Below are 12,952 nucleotides of genomic sequence, written 5' to 3' on the forward strand. Positions count from 1 at the left end.
GCAATGAAATAATTCTGTGTTAGTTGCTGGCCTCTCATTCCATTGTATTTTCCCTGGAAGGAACACACAGCTGCTCTCCAGCTGACAACAGGGAGGTGAATCTGTCTTCTCTTAGCTCCTGAAGGTTTTCATCTGAGCAGGGAGGGACCCACCAGGATCCCCCAGCCCAGCCCCTGTCCCTGCCCAGCCCCTGTCCCAGCAACCCCAGCCTGGGCATCCCTGGCAGCGCTGCCCAAAGGCTCCTGGAGCTCTGGCAGCCTCGGGGCCGTGCCCATTCCCTGGGGAGCCTGGGCAGTGCCAGCACCCTCTGGGGGAAGAACCTTGCCCTGAGCTCCAGCCTGAGCTGCCCTGGCCCAGCCCCAGCCGTGCCCTGGCTCCTGTCCCTGTCACAGGGAGCAGGGATCAGAGCTGCCCCTCAGGAGGAGCTGCAGACCCTGAGCCTCCCCTCAGCCTCTCCTGCTCCAGGCTGAACAAACCCCATAACCTCCCCCCCCCAGCTGTTTTTCACACCATCAGAAATCAAACTGTGCATTGTGAAATTCCTGTAATTTCTCCGTTTCTTGTGAGACCCAGAGCACAGGACACACATTCAAAACCTGTTTAGATGTTCCAGGGCATACTATTTGCAAAACCTCAATTTAAACAACAAACAAGTACAAAAGCTCTCCCCCCAGGGCAGGGCAGAACAAGACAATCCTACACTGAGTGATCTCACACAGCAAACCCCAAACAGGAGATGCTGAAATGGATTTGCAACATCCAGTCCATGGGACAACTCATGGAGTAGGACACAAAGTGGTACCTGGAAAAGAAGAGATTCCCTGGCCTTGGACATCTACTGTAAGTGAATCCAGGGGAATGCAGATCTCCATCCAGAGACACCTGTGTGGGAGCAGGGGAAGGAGGGCACCTTATGCCTCTCCCTCTGGGCTCTCTCTCTAAATGCAAATCAAGTCTGAACTCACATTCCTACCAAAAAGGAAGATGAGAAGGGCAGTAACAGAAGCTGAAGCACACCCCAAACCTGAGATGCTCTGTGGTTACTGCAAATGTTTGGAGGACACCTGGAAGCTGAACTTGGAAGGAAGGGTAGAAATACATGGATCAAAATTACAGCAGAAAGTGGTACGTGCAGTATAAAACCAGTCCAAAATGTGGGAAAACCCCCAAGACTTGACACCAACCAAGCCTGGGCCAACAGTGGTGCTTCAAACACACCCAAACTCCAGAGCAGCCATGACTGCAACTGCTGTAACACACTGGATTCCTGGTTTTTTCTTTAATATAAAAAAACAACCAAAAGTTATTAACGTCCCTGTCCCAGTCCATAACCAGTCCCTCTGAGCTACTCAGCTGTCCAGAGCTTGAAGGTTCTGTCATAGGAGCAGGTGGCAATGAGCTGCCCATCCAGGGAGATGTCCAGGCCCATCACCTTCCCCTCATGCCCTGCCAGTGTCTTCAGGGGGGACCAGCCAGGGTGGGTCCAGATCTTGGCCGTGTTGTCGTAGGCGCCCGTGAGCAGGAAATTCCCGTGGTTGGCTGCACAGGAGGAGAGAGGGGAGAAGTGAGGCTTGCAATGACAACATGACATCCCTGCTCAGCAGCACAGGCCTTGCTGAGCTGCAGGTGTGCATGTGAGCTGCCAGAGGGGAGGGACAGGGAGCAGCAGGGACTCACGTTCAAACCTGACGCCGGTGACCAGGTTCTGGTGGGCAGGGATGGTGTAGATGCACTTCCTCTGCCGCAGGTCCCACACCTTGCACGTGTTGTCCCCACTGCCCGTGGCCACGTGGTACCTGCCAAGGAGGGGAGGCAGAGCAGTGTTCAGGGAGTGGGGTTTACACTCAGAGCTCCCACATCAGTGCCAGCTCCCTCCTTACCCGTTTGGGGAGAAGTTGATCCCGTAGATCTCCTTCAGGTGCCCTTCCAGGAACATGATACAGCGGCCCGTGCGCAGGTCCCACACCCGGCCAAAGGCATCCAGGCCTCTGCAAGCACAGGATCACACACTGAGCTGGGCTGGGAGGGACCCTACAGATCACCCTGGCCATGGCAGGGACACCTCCCACTGTCCCAGGCTGCTCCCAGCCCTGTCCAGCCTGGCCTTGGGCACTGCCAGGGATCCAGGGGCAGCCCCAGCTGCTCTGGGCACCCTGTGCCAGGGCCTGCCCACCCTCACAGGGAACAATTCCTAATTCCCAATATCCCATCCATCCCTGCCCTCTGGCAGTGGGAGCCATTCCCCAGCAGAAATCCCTGGTCCCAGTAAAACCCTTGGTGCAGAGCAGGCACCCACCCAGTGCCAGCCAGGGAGCCGTCGGTGTGGAAGGCGATGTCGTAGACGCCCTTGCTGTGCCCCTCCTGGTGCAGGATCTCCTCCTGCGCCTCCAGGTCCCACAGGCGCCACGAGTGGTCGTAGCTGAGGAACAAAGCTCTCCTTAGTAACAGTCACTCAGGCTGGAAAAGCCCTCCAGGACCATGGAGTCCAGGTGTTAACCCAGCACCACCCCATTCCCCACTAACCCACGTCCCCAGGTGCCACATCTGGGTGTTTTTTGAACACTTCCAGGATGGTGACTGCACCCCTGGGCAGCCTGTGCCAGTGCCTGGCCACCCTTTCTGTGAAGATGTTTTTTCCCCAATATCCAACCTAAACCTTCCCTGGTGTAACTTGAGGCTATTTCCCCTGGTCTCCATGTAACTCCAGGAAGAACAACAGGATATTTCACCAACCCTGGGAGCATTTTATTCCCAGTGTCTCACACAGGGGCAGGGAAAGAAATCCCAATGACCTGCTGTCACTGACACTGCAGCAGCCCAGCTGTGGTCACAATGGCCAAGCCCTGCCCTGCTGTGGACAAACCCTGACACCACAGGGCCACCAGCTGGGCAGCCCATAGTCACTTCTGGAAGCCATGGTCACCAGCCCATGGTCACCTCTGGAAGCCATGGTCACCAGCCCATGGTCACCTCTGGAAGCCATGGTCACCAGCCCATGGTCACCTCTGGAAGCCATGGTCACCAGCCCATGGTCACTTCTGGAAGCCATGGTCACCTCTAGAAGCCATGGTCAGCAGCCCATGGTCACCTCTGGAAGCCATGGTCACCAGCCCATGGTCACCTCTGGAAGCCATGGTCACCAGCCCATGGTCACCTCTGGAAGCCATGGTCACCTCTGGAAGCCAAGGTCACCAGCCCATGGTCACCTCTGGAAGCCATGGTCACCAGCCCATGGTCACCTCTGGAAGCCATGGTCACTGGAAGCCATGGTCAGCAGCCCATGGTCACTTCTGGAAGCCATGGTCACCTCTAGAAGCCATGGTCAGCAGCCCATGGTCACCTCCGGATGCCAGTGCCCAGGTGTCCGTACCAGGTGGTGCCCAGGAACCTCCCTGAGGGGTGCCACATCACACGGGCCACTCTCATGCTGTGTCCCTCGATGTCTGCCACCGGCTCATCACTGAAACACAGAACAAACCATTGGCCACTGGGGTCTGGCTCGAGCCAGGCCTTTGCTCACACATTGTGATGGCAGCAGCAGCTCTGCTGAGGAAATCAAACCAGGCAGGAACATCAGAGCTGTACCCAACAACTCTGAACTCTGCCTCTGGGTCACACTCAAAGCTCTGAGTGAAACCCTTTCTCCACACCTCCTGTTGGCTGTAAATCTCTCCTGGGATGATGATCATTATTAATGAAAATTAACAAGGCCCTTGTCATTAGCACTTTTGGAAGTACAGAAACAAACCATGAACTACCTGAACTGCAGGGAGTTCTGAGAACACAACATCCTGAACTGCAGCAACTCCTTCTGTTCTGCAGGATGCAGGCAGACAGGATGGAGGGGACATTTATTCTCCCAGAATGACAGGCAGCAGGTCAGGAGCATTCACACACCATCTGAACAGCACTGAAGCTTCTTTCCAACAGGTTAATTAAGAGCCTAACAAACCCCCTCCCTGTCCCTTTCCACAGGGGCACTTTTGCTGTTACAAACTGTGATTTCAGCTAAGGATAAACAACTGTGCCTCTGGGAGCTGCCTGCCCTTCCCAGGAGCCCTGCAGGCTCCACTTCTCAAGCAGGTGATGCTGAGGCTCAGTACCTGAACCCTTCTCCTCTCCCCAGGCCTGAGGGAGGTGCTGCCCATCTGCCAGAGCTCCTCTGTGCACTGACAGCCATTTGTCTGCAGCACAGGCAGAACTTTTTGTGTCTGGTTGTGTATTTGGTCAATCCCTCTCCAAATCCTGGTGCTTTCCAACCACTCAAAAAATTCATTTCTTAATATCCAAGAGGGGCAATTTTCTCCTAAGTGAGCTGTTAGAATGAAACAGTCCCCAGACCTTCCATCCATCACCCCCAGCAGTTCAGCACTGCCCAGCAGCAATTCTGCCTCAGTCCCTTTCAGACCATCTCCCTCACCTTGGCTCCCTAATCAGGCTGATCTCTCTTCCTGCTGAACAGGGTGGCACATACTGAGGCCAGGGAGAGCACTGGGGCAGCTACAAGAAAAGGTCACATTGGCAGGAGGATGGTAAATGTCTGCAGGAACATGGAATGAACCCCAGCACAGCAATGCTGCAGCTGTGCACAGCTGGAACAGTTCTGACCTTTCCAGGTTCCAGAGTTTGACAGAGCCATCAGCTGCACATGAGGCCAGGCTCACGTCCTTCTTGTCCAGGGACACCGTGGCCTTGGGGTGGAACACGATGGCCCCCACGTTGGTGCTGTGTCCTGAAGGGAAAGAAAACCAAAATTTAGAATCTGCCACAAGATCTTGGCCAGTTCTTCAGAAAAGCAGCATTTCCTTGGCACTGGGGAGGGAGGTGCCAGTGAACTCTTCACTGTGTCCTCAGTGCTGGGTGCCATTGCCCCGTCACCCCCAGCCAAACCGCACTTCCAGGCAGAGCATCCAAAATGAAGGTTTGGAACCCTCAAAAATTCAATATATGAATCAAAGGATTTGTCCTCACATCTGTATTTAGTCCAAGTTGTGACCACTACTCAAAGAACCTCACTGTTGTCAGGTGACCTGCCCAAAACTGCTGCTGTTTGTAACTCAAGTAACACAAACCAGGTTTGGAAACCAAACCAAACTGTTCAGAAACAGAAACAGCAAACTTGGAGCTGAGGTTTGAGCTGAAGGCCAGGTCTCCCTTCTCATTATATGACACATTCCCATGCTCCCAAGCCAAGGGATGCTCTCAGTAAGACAGAAATCTGCCTGAACACAACATTTTAAACCACAAAGTAATTCAGATGTGGGAGCTCAGCACAGAGAGAAACAAAAGAAGCAGAAGCCTCAGTGAGAGCCCCTCAGTACCTCGTAAGGTGTGAACCAGGTTGCAGTCAGGCACAGACCAGAGCTTGCACAGCCCACTCCTGTGAACACAAGGAATGGAGGTCAGTGGAGAAGGACAGCAAGGAACAGATCAATGCTCTTGTTCAACCAGCTCAGATCAATCAATCTCTGCTCAGCTCTAAAGTGAGGTGATGAGAGCTCAGAGCAGCCTCTCTCAACTCCCAAGGCTCCATTGCTGTGCTCTCCCAGCCCCCAGAGCAGGTGCTGCCAAGGCAGGCTCACCAGCAGGCTGTGGCCAGCAGTTTGGAGTTGGGGCTGAAGTGGCAGTAGGACAGCGGGCGATCGTCCCCAATCTGGCTGCAGAAGTTATTCAAGGACTGTAAGAAAGACAAAGAAAATCAACAATAAATGACTGAAGTACAACCAGCCCAGAGGTATCCCCAGCCAAAGCTTGAGGTGAGGCCCTTGGAAAGTCACTTGCAAAGGGAGATGCTGCCTCAGAGCCACTCCAGCTCCAGGCAGGAGGGCCAGGGCAAGCCTGGCCCAGCACAGCCTGGGGCACAGCTCAGCCCCCCAGGGCCACCCATGGTATGTGCCCCCAGCCCCAGAGCTCTGCAGCTGCAGCTCTGACACAGAGCTGGCTGGAGTTTGGCATCTGCCCACAACTCAGCCAAAGAATCCAACCAGACAGACAGGGCAGAGGGGAGAAGCAAATCCTCTGGAGTAAACAGGATTAGGGGGGCAACACGCTCTGCCTGAGCCTCTCTGTTTGGTTAAGCTGGGAATCTGGCTTAGCATGCTCAGAAAGGGCATCTCAGAGTCATCCCAACCACGTTCAGCACCCAGAGTTGGTATTTCCCTGGCATTCCTGGGCTCCCCAGCCAGAGGCAGGAATACATTCCTTTAGCCTCACAGGTGAGTGGCAAGGCAGGACAGGGATGTCTCTGCACCCTCTGCCATGCACAGGGACAAATTACATCTCCCTGGAGCACTCTGAAAGAGTCAGAAAAGGCTTCAGAGACAAAGAGGAAAAGCAGAATTTCCCAAGACTGCAGAGACTGATGTGCATGTGGACAGCACCTCAGGCAGCTGAATTCCTGCTGGGCTCTCAGAGGATCAGCCAAGCCTTGTGAGCACAGCAGTGGAGCAGCTGCCAAAGCCAAACCTACCCGCAGGGACTTGTGCAGCTCCTGCCTCTGGGATGTCCTGGTGGCCTCAGGGATCTCCTTGAGCAGCCGGGCCTCCTCCAGCCGCTTCGCTGCCCTGGGGAGAGCAAAGGTGGGGTGGGAGCCCCAGAACTGCCCCTTCCCTGCTCCTGGAAATGCCTTTTCTCTGCTCTTCCCTGGATCAGTCCCTGAGAGCTCAAGCTCTGGGCTCACTGGACCTGCCTCCCCACTCCCTGCATTTCCTGTGCTCCCCAAGCAGGATCTGCCCTTGCATTGACAAATGTTTTCTGGTTTCTCTCACCTGGGGAGGGAGTAGTTGGCCAGCCACAGCCTGGCTGTTTTCAGACTGCGTGGGCCCTCGTGGTACCAGGTTTGCTGATACTGTAAAAAAGGAATAAAACTGATGGAAAAGCCCTGGTGCTGCTGCCCCTGTGTTCATTCCCCTCAGCTCCTCCCAGCAGCACCTGCCCCAAACCCTGCTATGCTCTGGCCTCTTTTTAAGGGCCTTCTGCACAACTAAGGGCCAGGAAAAGGGATTTGGAGAGATAAATCAAACTCTCTGCCCTACAGATCCAATCCTGAATGCTGCCACTTCACTCAACATTCCAGCTGAACCCTGACTCATCTGCATTTACTGACATGTAACTCCCTCCTTGTTTACACATCACCCAGTAAAGAAAAAGTCCAATTCTTTCTTACAGTACAGCTCAAAAATAATATGGCAAAAGAGACTCGGAAAAGAGACAGAAGCACAAAGAGTAATCAAAGGCAGAGACAGATGCAGCAGCAGGAACATATTTTTTTCTTCCCAAGTGTGAAGGAAAGTAAGGGACTTGTTCCAGTAGGTAAGAGCCCACACACCTGCTCTCCTGGTCTGCACACTGAGAGCAGCACAGAGCAAGGTCTGTGAGTAAAAACCACACTTGGTGCTCCTCACTGAGAACAAACATTGCCACAGATTTGCTGAAATGGGCAACGCAGAAAAAATCTGAAGGGATGACATGAGAATCCAGAGACTGGCCAAAGGCAGGAGTCCTGGATATATCAGAGGTGGATACACCATCCCTCCCTCAGCACTGAGGGGACAGGAGACACCCTCACCTCTTCTTTGGACTTTTTGGACCTGTCATCATCTTTCCTGGTCTTCTTTAACGCGTCTGTGCCAACCACTGAGAGGATGTTCCTTAACCTGGAAGGGAAGTCATGAAGCTGGATTGAGTCAGGGAATTCTCAGCTCTCCTAACAAATACCAGTGTGACATTCCCACTGCCTTGGGGTCCTTAGAACAGAAATCCCAGACTGGTTTGGGATGGGAGGGACCTTAAAGCCCATCCAGTGCCAGCCCTGTCATGGGCACAGACACCTTCCTCTGTCCCAGGCTGCTCCAAGCCCCGTCCAGCCTGGCCTTGGGCACTGCCAGGGATGGAGCAGCCACTGGACATTGAGGTTTTTGCCTGAAGGCCAAAGCACAAAATAAAATGCCACATTAAATTGCTGAAATCAGGCAATGTTTGGTCCCTTTTATTTATTATCTGTAGAGGTATATTTTGAAAAATCTTTAGAACATGGAGCTTTTCTGGGGCACTGCCAGGGATCCAGGGGCAGCCCCAGCTGCTCTGGGCACCCTGTGCCAGGGCCTGCTCACCCTCACAGGGAGCAATTCCCAATATCCCATCCATCCCTGCCCTCTGGCAGTGGGAGCCATTCCCTGTGTCCTGTCCCTCCATCCCTTGTCCCCAGTCCCTCTCCAGCTCTCCTGGAGCCCCTTTAGGCTCTGCAAGGAGCTCTGAGCTCTCGCTGGAGCCTCTCCTCTCCAGGTGAGCACCCCCAGGTGTCCCAGCTGCCCTATGGCACAGCCCTGCCAGGGCAGGGCTCTCTGCACCCCAACTGCCAGGAGAAGCTCTGGGGTTTGCCAGGTGTCCCCTCCCCGAGTGCAGGCCCAGCACCTCTCCCTGCGCTCCGCAGGGCCCTCTCCAAAGAGCGTGATGGGCTCTCCCAGGGCCCTCAGGCAGGCCTTGACCTCGCAGTCGTCCGTGGACACGTTGATCTGCCGCGCGCGCTTGCGGCGCTCGAACTCCGCCAGCACCTCGGCCTGCCGCTCGCTCATGTGGTCCTCGAGGTCAAACACCTCCCCTGGGCACACACATAGCCTGAGCACACACAGCCAGCACGGCCCAGGGGGCACCTGGGGCTGCCAGGGGCCTCTGCAGGTCACCCACAGCATCCCCGCCCCGGAAGGGCCACCCCCAGCAGGGGACACAGGAGGGTTTGGGAAATCCCGAGAGAGGGACACAGCACACCTCCCTCAGAGCCCTGGATCCCTGGATCCCTCCCTCAACTCCCCCAGAGCCCTGGATCCCTCCCTCAGCCCCTGGATCCCTCCCTCAGCTCCCCCAGAGCCCTGGATCCCCTCCCTCAGCTCCCCCAGAGCCCTGGATCCCTCCCTCAGCCCCTGGATCCCTCCCTCAGCTGTCCCAGAGCCCTGGATCCCTCCCTCAGCTCTCCCAAAGCCCCTCTGCCCTGGATCCCTCCCTCAGCTGTCCCAGAGCCCTGGATCCCTCCCTCAGCCCCTAGATCCCTCCCTCAGCTCCCCCAGAGCCCCTCTGCCCTGGATCCCTCCCTCAGCTGTCCCAGAGCCCCCCCTGCCCTGGGTCCCTCTGGAATGGGAAGATCTAAGCATGGAGCCACCCACCCCTGAGTGCTTTGAGGTGATGCCCAGAGACCAAGCAGAGACATTTGGAAGTGTCACATCTGCGGGGAGGGATAACAAAGGGTGCTTGCACATGCTCACCACTACTGATGTTGATGTTGCCAGCCTCCATGGCTGCCTTCATGCCCTCCTTGCCCAGCAGCCCGGCCTCGCCCTTGGCCAGGCGCTCCCGCTCCTTCTCCTCCAGGCTCCCGTAGAAGATGGGCGCCCGCTTGGCCGGGGGAGCCTCGGCCTCCTCGGCAGCCTTGGCCTTGGGGGGCTGCAGGGAGAAACGGGGGAGCACAGAGTGTGGGACAGAGCACACAGAGTGTGGGACAGAGCACACAGAGTGTGGGGACAGAGCACACAGCAAACAGCCTGCCTGTGCCAGGAGAACAGGGCTGGGCACCGCTAAAGGATCTCTCAGAATCCCAGCCTGCTTTGGGTTGAAGGGGCATTGAAGCCCATCCAGTGCCACCCCTGCCATGGCAGGGACACCTCCCACTGTCCCAGGCTGCTCCCAGCCCTGTCCAGCCTGGCCTGGGGCACTGCCAGGGATGGAGCAGCCACCGGACATTGAGGTTTTTGCCTGAAGGCCAAGGCACAGAAGTAAAATGCCACATTAAATTGCTGGAATCAGGCAGTGTTGGGTCCCTATTATTCATTATCTGCAGAGGTATTTTTTGAGCAAGCTTTAGAACACGGAGCTTTCCCTCCTGCTGCTGAGCACCACAGCCAGGAGCGATGCCATGCTCCAGTTCTAGCTCCCTCCCTGGAATGCTGAGGAGTGAGGGGTGCACGGCTCCCTCGCCCCGGAGAGGCTTCACACGAACTGCCCGGGAGAGCAGCCAGGACTGGGTACAAGTGCAGGAAAACACGGGAGCCTGCGGGCTCCTTTAGAGCTCCGCTGTCACCGGGGCACCGTAAACCCCGCACAGCAATAGCAGTCGCAAACCCCGCGGCCTCTCCCGCTCCTGCGGGCCCGTGCGGGGAACGGGCCCAGAGCCGCCCCCATCTCCCGGACACTCACCTCGGGGGGCCGGGCCCCGCCGCGAGCCGCCGGTGCCCGTGCGGTGGCCATGGCGGGACCGGGAACAAGCCCAGGAAGCGATGAGAAGCCTGGAATGGGAGCGGGAACGGGAACCAGAGAGCGGGAACAGGAACCAGAGAGCGGGAACGGGGCGAGACTCGCGGTGCTCCGGCTCCGGCGCTTCACGGCCACTTCCGGGTCGCGCAGAGCATGCCGAGAGGAGTGGCAGCCCCGCTAAGGGCAGTTCGCGCGGGGCACGCCGGGAGGTGCAGTGCCCGCTAAGGGCAGTTCGCGCGGGGCACGCCGGGAGATGCAGTGCCCGCTAAGGGCAGTTCGCGCGGGGCACGCCGGGAGATGCAGTGCCCGCTAAGGGCAGTTCGCGCGGGGCATGCCGGGAGGTGCGGTGCCCGCTAAGGGCAGTTCGCGCGGGGCACGCCGGGAGGTGCGGTACCCGCTAAGGGCAGTTCGCGCAGGGCACGCCGGGAGGTGCAGTGCCCGCTAAGGGCAGTTCGCGCGGGGCACGCCGGGAGGTGCGGGGCACGCTAAGGGCAGTTCGCGCGGGGCACGCCGGGAGGTGCGGTACCCGCTAAGGGCAGTTCGCGCGGGGCACGCCGGGAGGTGTGGCACGCCGGGCGGGGCCCGCTGAGGGCGGGAGCGCTCGGTCGTGCCGCCGGTCGTGGTGCCGCCAGTCGCGATGCTCCGTCGGAAGCCGACGCGGCTGGAGCTGAAGCTGGACGACATCGAGGAGTTCGAGAGCGTCCGGAAGGAGCTGGAGGTGCGCGCGGGGCCGGGCGCGGGGGGCTCGGCCCGCCCCCGGCCCTGACCGGCCCGTTCGCCCGCAGAGCCGCAGGAAGCAGCGCGACGAGGCGGAGGCGGCGGCGGGGGGCGGCGAGGAGGCGGCGGCGATCGGAGCGCTGGGCACGGAGCACAAGAGCCGCGAGCAGCTCATCAATGACCGCATCGGGTACAAGCCGCAGCCCAAGGCCGGCGGCCGCACCGCGCACTTCGGCACCTTTGAGTTCTGACCGGGCTGCCCCGGGACCCCCGGCAGCCCCGGCCCCCTCAGCCGGGCGGGCCTCGCCGTGCCCCCTCCGAGCTGTTACATTTTTGTTTTTTAAGTTTGGTTAACACGCCCGTGAACGCCCCTTTGCCGAGTGTTTTGTTTTAAATAAACACTTATTTTTTATAATAAAAGAATCATAATCCCACGGCTGCAGTGACCGGTGGGGGTGGAAACACCCGGATCACCCGTTCCGTGCTGTGAGCAGGGGGATAAAACACCGCGGGAGGATCCTCTGGGAAAGTGATCTGGTGATCTTAACCAGACAGTGGAGTGGCCACCTGAACCTCCCGAGAGAATCAATCTTACTCTTTAAGTGTTAGATCTGAGCAAACCCACAGGTTTCTCTTGCTTTTCTTTCACAACCTGCATTTTTCTATTAATTCGTATTTCACAGAGCTCACCTATGAGCTGGTTCACATAATTGTTTGCAACAGCATGTGGTGTTAAAATCAGAAGTGTCTGAAAGGAGATCTCGATTTTAGAACTTATTTCTTCTCCTTTTCCTTTCCTTCTATTCTTTCCTCTCTGTTCTGCTAAATGCATCAGAAAAATGTAAAGAACTGTCACTCTTGAAAACACAAATCTTTAGATGATAACAAACACCAATTTTTCAAGTTGTTTTCAGTTTCATCAGTTTCATGCACACATTAGGCTCATGTGGATAGCATACACATCCACAAAATTCCCCTTAATAATTTTTAATCTTTTGAATCCTCTCTGCATCTTATCATTTTGGGAAGTTTGTCAAGTCTGTTTTGGCTCAAAGGTGCTTGTATTTACATGGCAATCTAGCTGTTGCTCTTTGTCCTTTTTTTACTACCTTTGGGAAAAATCCTTTTGCTGTAACATCAAAAGTACTGGGGTTGAAATAGTTATTGGCCCATAACCAGCAAGCTTTATTTCAGTCGTATCATAAGGGAAATAGACACAACAGACACCCTACCTTGGTGGCCCCACTGAAGAGAAGGTGCTGGGAGTGTCTGGTGAGTGTTTTGGGATAAAGGTGCCACTGCTCTGTCCTTCCCAAGGCAAGCAGGAGAGAATCCCCTGGGTTACCTCAGATCCCAAATACATCCCCAGAGCTGCTGCAGTGTCTCACTGGGCCCTGGGCAGGGAGTGGCTGCAGGCCTGGATCATGGGCTGGCCTCATGGATGGGGAGGGACAGCCCAGATTCTCTGACTGAGCAGCTTCTCCTTTGCACTTCCCTGCTCCACCTCCATCCAGCTCTGCTCAGTGTCCCCAGCTGCCCTGGTTTGTCACCCCTGGAGTGGAGCCCAGGGCTGTTTGCTGCTTGGAGCAAAGGCCACCAAACAGTTCCTTATGGCTGGTGGCACCTGGAAAGGCCAAGAGCACGTGGATTTCTTCAGCTGGTCCCTGGATTTTCCCTCAGCAGGTGCTGGGCAGGGTGAGATCAGATTTTATTTAGGTGAGGTTTGGGGCAGAGCCCGCTCAGGAGGGGTCTGGCACACACTGGGGTGAGCTGAAGGAAGCAACTTAAAATTCTGAGCAGCTTCTTGGTGCTAGGCAAACTCTGCTCCCTGCAGCCTGGGGAACAAGCAGGGCAGGCTGCCACAGCCCTGGGCCTGCAGCAGGACACCTGCAGGGAATCAGGAGCTGGAGGCTCCCCCTGGCTCTGGAGGGAGGACAGGTTACTCTGAAGCACAGAGGCAGGGGGACTCTCCAGCTGTTTCTGACCATCTCCA

The 12,952-nt window shown here is 56.6% G+C and overlaps 2 protein-coding genes across 2 annotated transcripts; one reads left to right on the top strand and one right to left on the bottom strand.

The window, feature by feature from the left end:
* Positions 1-527: 527 nt before the first annotated feature.
* On the bottom strand, positions 528-10,406 carry PRPF4 (pre-mRNA splicing tri-snRNP complex factor PRPF4). The gene is made up of 14 exons (XM_054646447.2): positions 10,186-10,406; positions 9,258-9,435; positions 8,413-8,599; positions 7,568-7,655; positions 6,768-6,847; positions 6,470-6,563; positions 5,583-5,677; positions 5,322-5,380; positions 4,609-4,732; positions 3,371-3,460; positions 2,297-2,419; positions 1,881-1,988; positions 1,678-1,796; positions 528-1,539 (listed from the first exon to the last, which is right to left on the bottom strand). The coding sequence occupies exons 1-14, from the start codon at positions 10,234-10,236 to the stop codon at positions 1,346-1,348; spliced, it is 1,590 nt and encodes a 529-aa protein (XP_054502422.2). The 5' UTR covers positions 10,237-10,406; the 3' UTR covers positions 528-1,345.
* Positions 10,407-10,725: 319 nt separating this feature from the next.
* On the top strand, positions 10,726-11,393 carry CDC26 (cell division cycle 26). The gene is made up of 2 exons (XM_054646468.2): positions 10,726-10,960; positions 11,028-11,393. Exons 1-2 carry the CDS (start codon positions 10,880-10,882, stop codon positions 11,208-11,210), a joined length of 264 nt encoding a protein of 87 aa, XP_054502443.2. The 5' UTR covers positions 10,726-10,879; the 3' UTR covers positions 11,211-11,393.
* Positions 11,394-12,952: the final 1,559 nt, after the last annotated feature.

Source organism: Agelaius phoeniceus, chromosome 21, assembly GCF_051311805.1.
Source record: "Agelaius phoeniceus isolate bAgePho1 chromosome 21, bAgePho1.hap1, whole genome shotgun sequence".
Lineage (NCBI taxonomy): Eukaryota > Metazoa > Chordata > Aves > Passeriformes > Icteridae > Agelaius > Agelaius phoeniceus.

Bases quoted from the DNA above. Each gene is read 5' to 3' on its own strand.
- PRPF4 (XM_054646447.2), bottom strand. From the start codon at position 10,236: ATGGCCACCGCACGGGCACCGGCGGCTCGCGGCGGGGCCCGGCCCCCC. The intron at 9,436-10,185 runs GTGAGTGTCCGG...TTCTCCCTGCAG, and splicing joins GCGGGGCCCGGCCCCCCGAG to CCCCCCAAGGCCAAGGCTGC. The intron at 1,989-2,296 runs GTGGGTGCCTGC...CTGTGCTTGCAG, and splicing joins GGCTCCCTGGCTGGCACTGG to AGGCCTGGATGCCTTTGGCC.
- CDC26 (XM_054646468.2), top strand. From the start codon at position 10,880: ATGCTCCGTCGGAAGCCGACGCGGCTGGAGCTGAAGCTGGACGACATC. The intron at 10,961-11,027 runs GTGCGCGCGGGG...GTTCGCCCGCAG, and splicing joins GCGTCCGGAAGGAGCTGGAG to AGCCGCAGGAAGCAGCGCGA.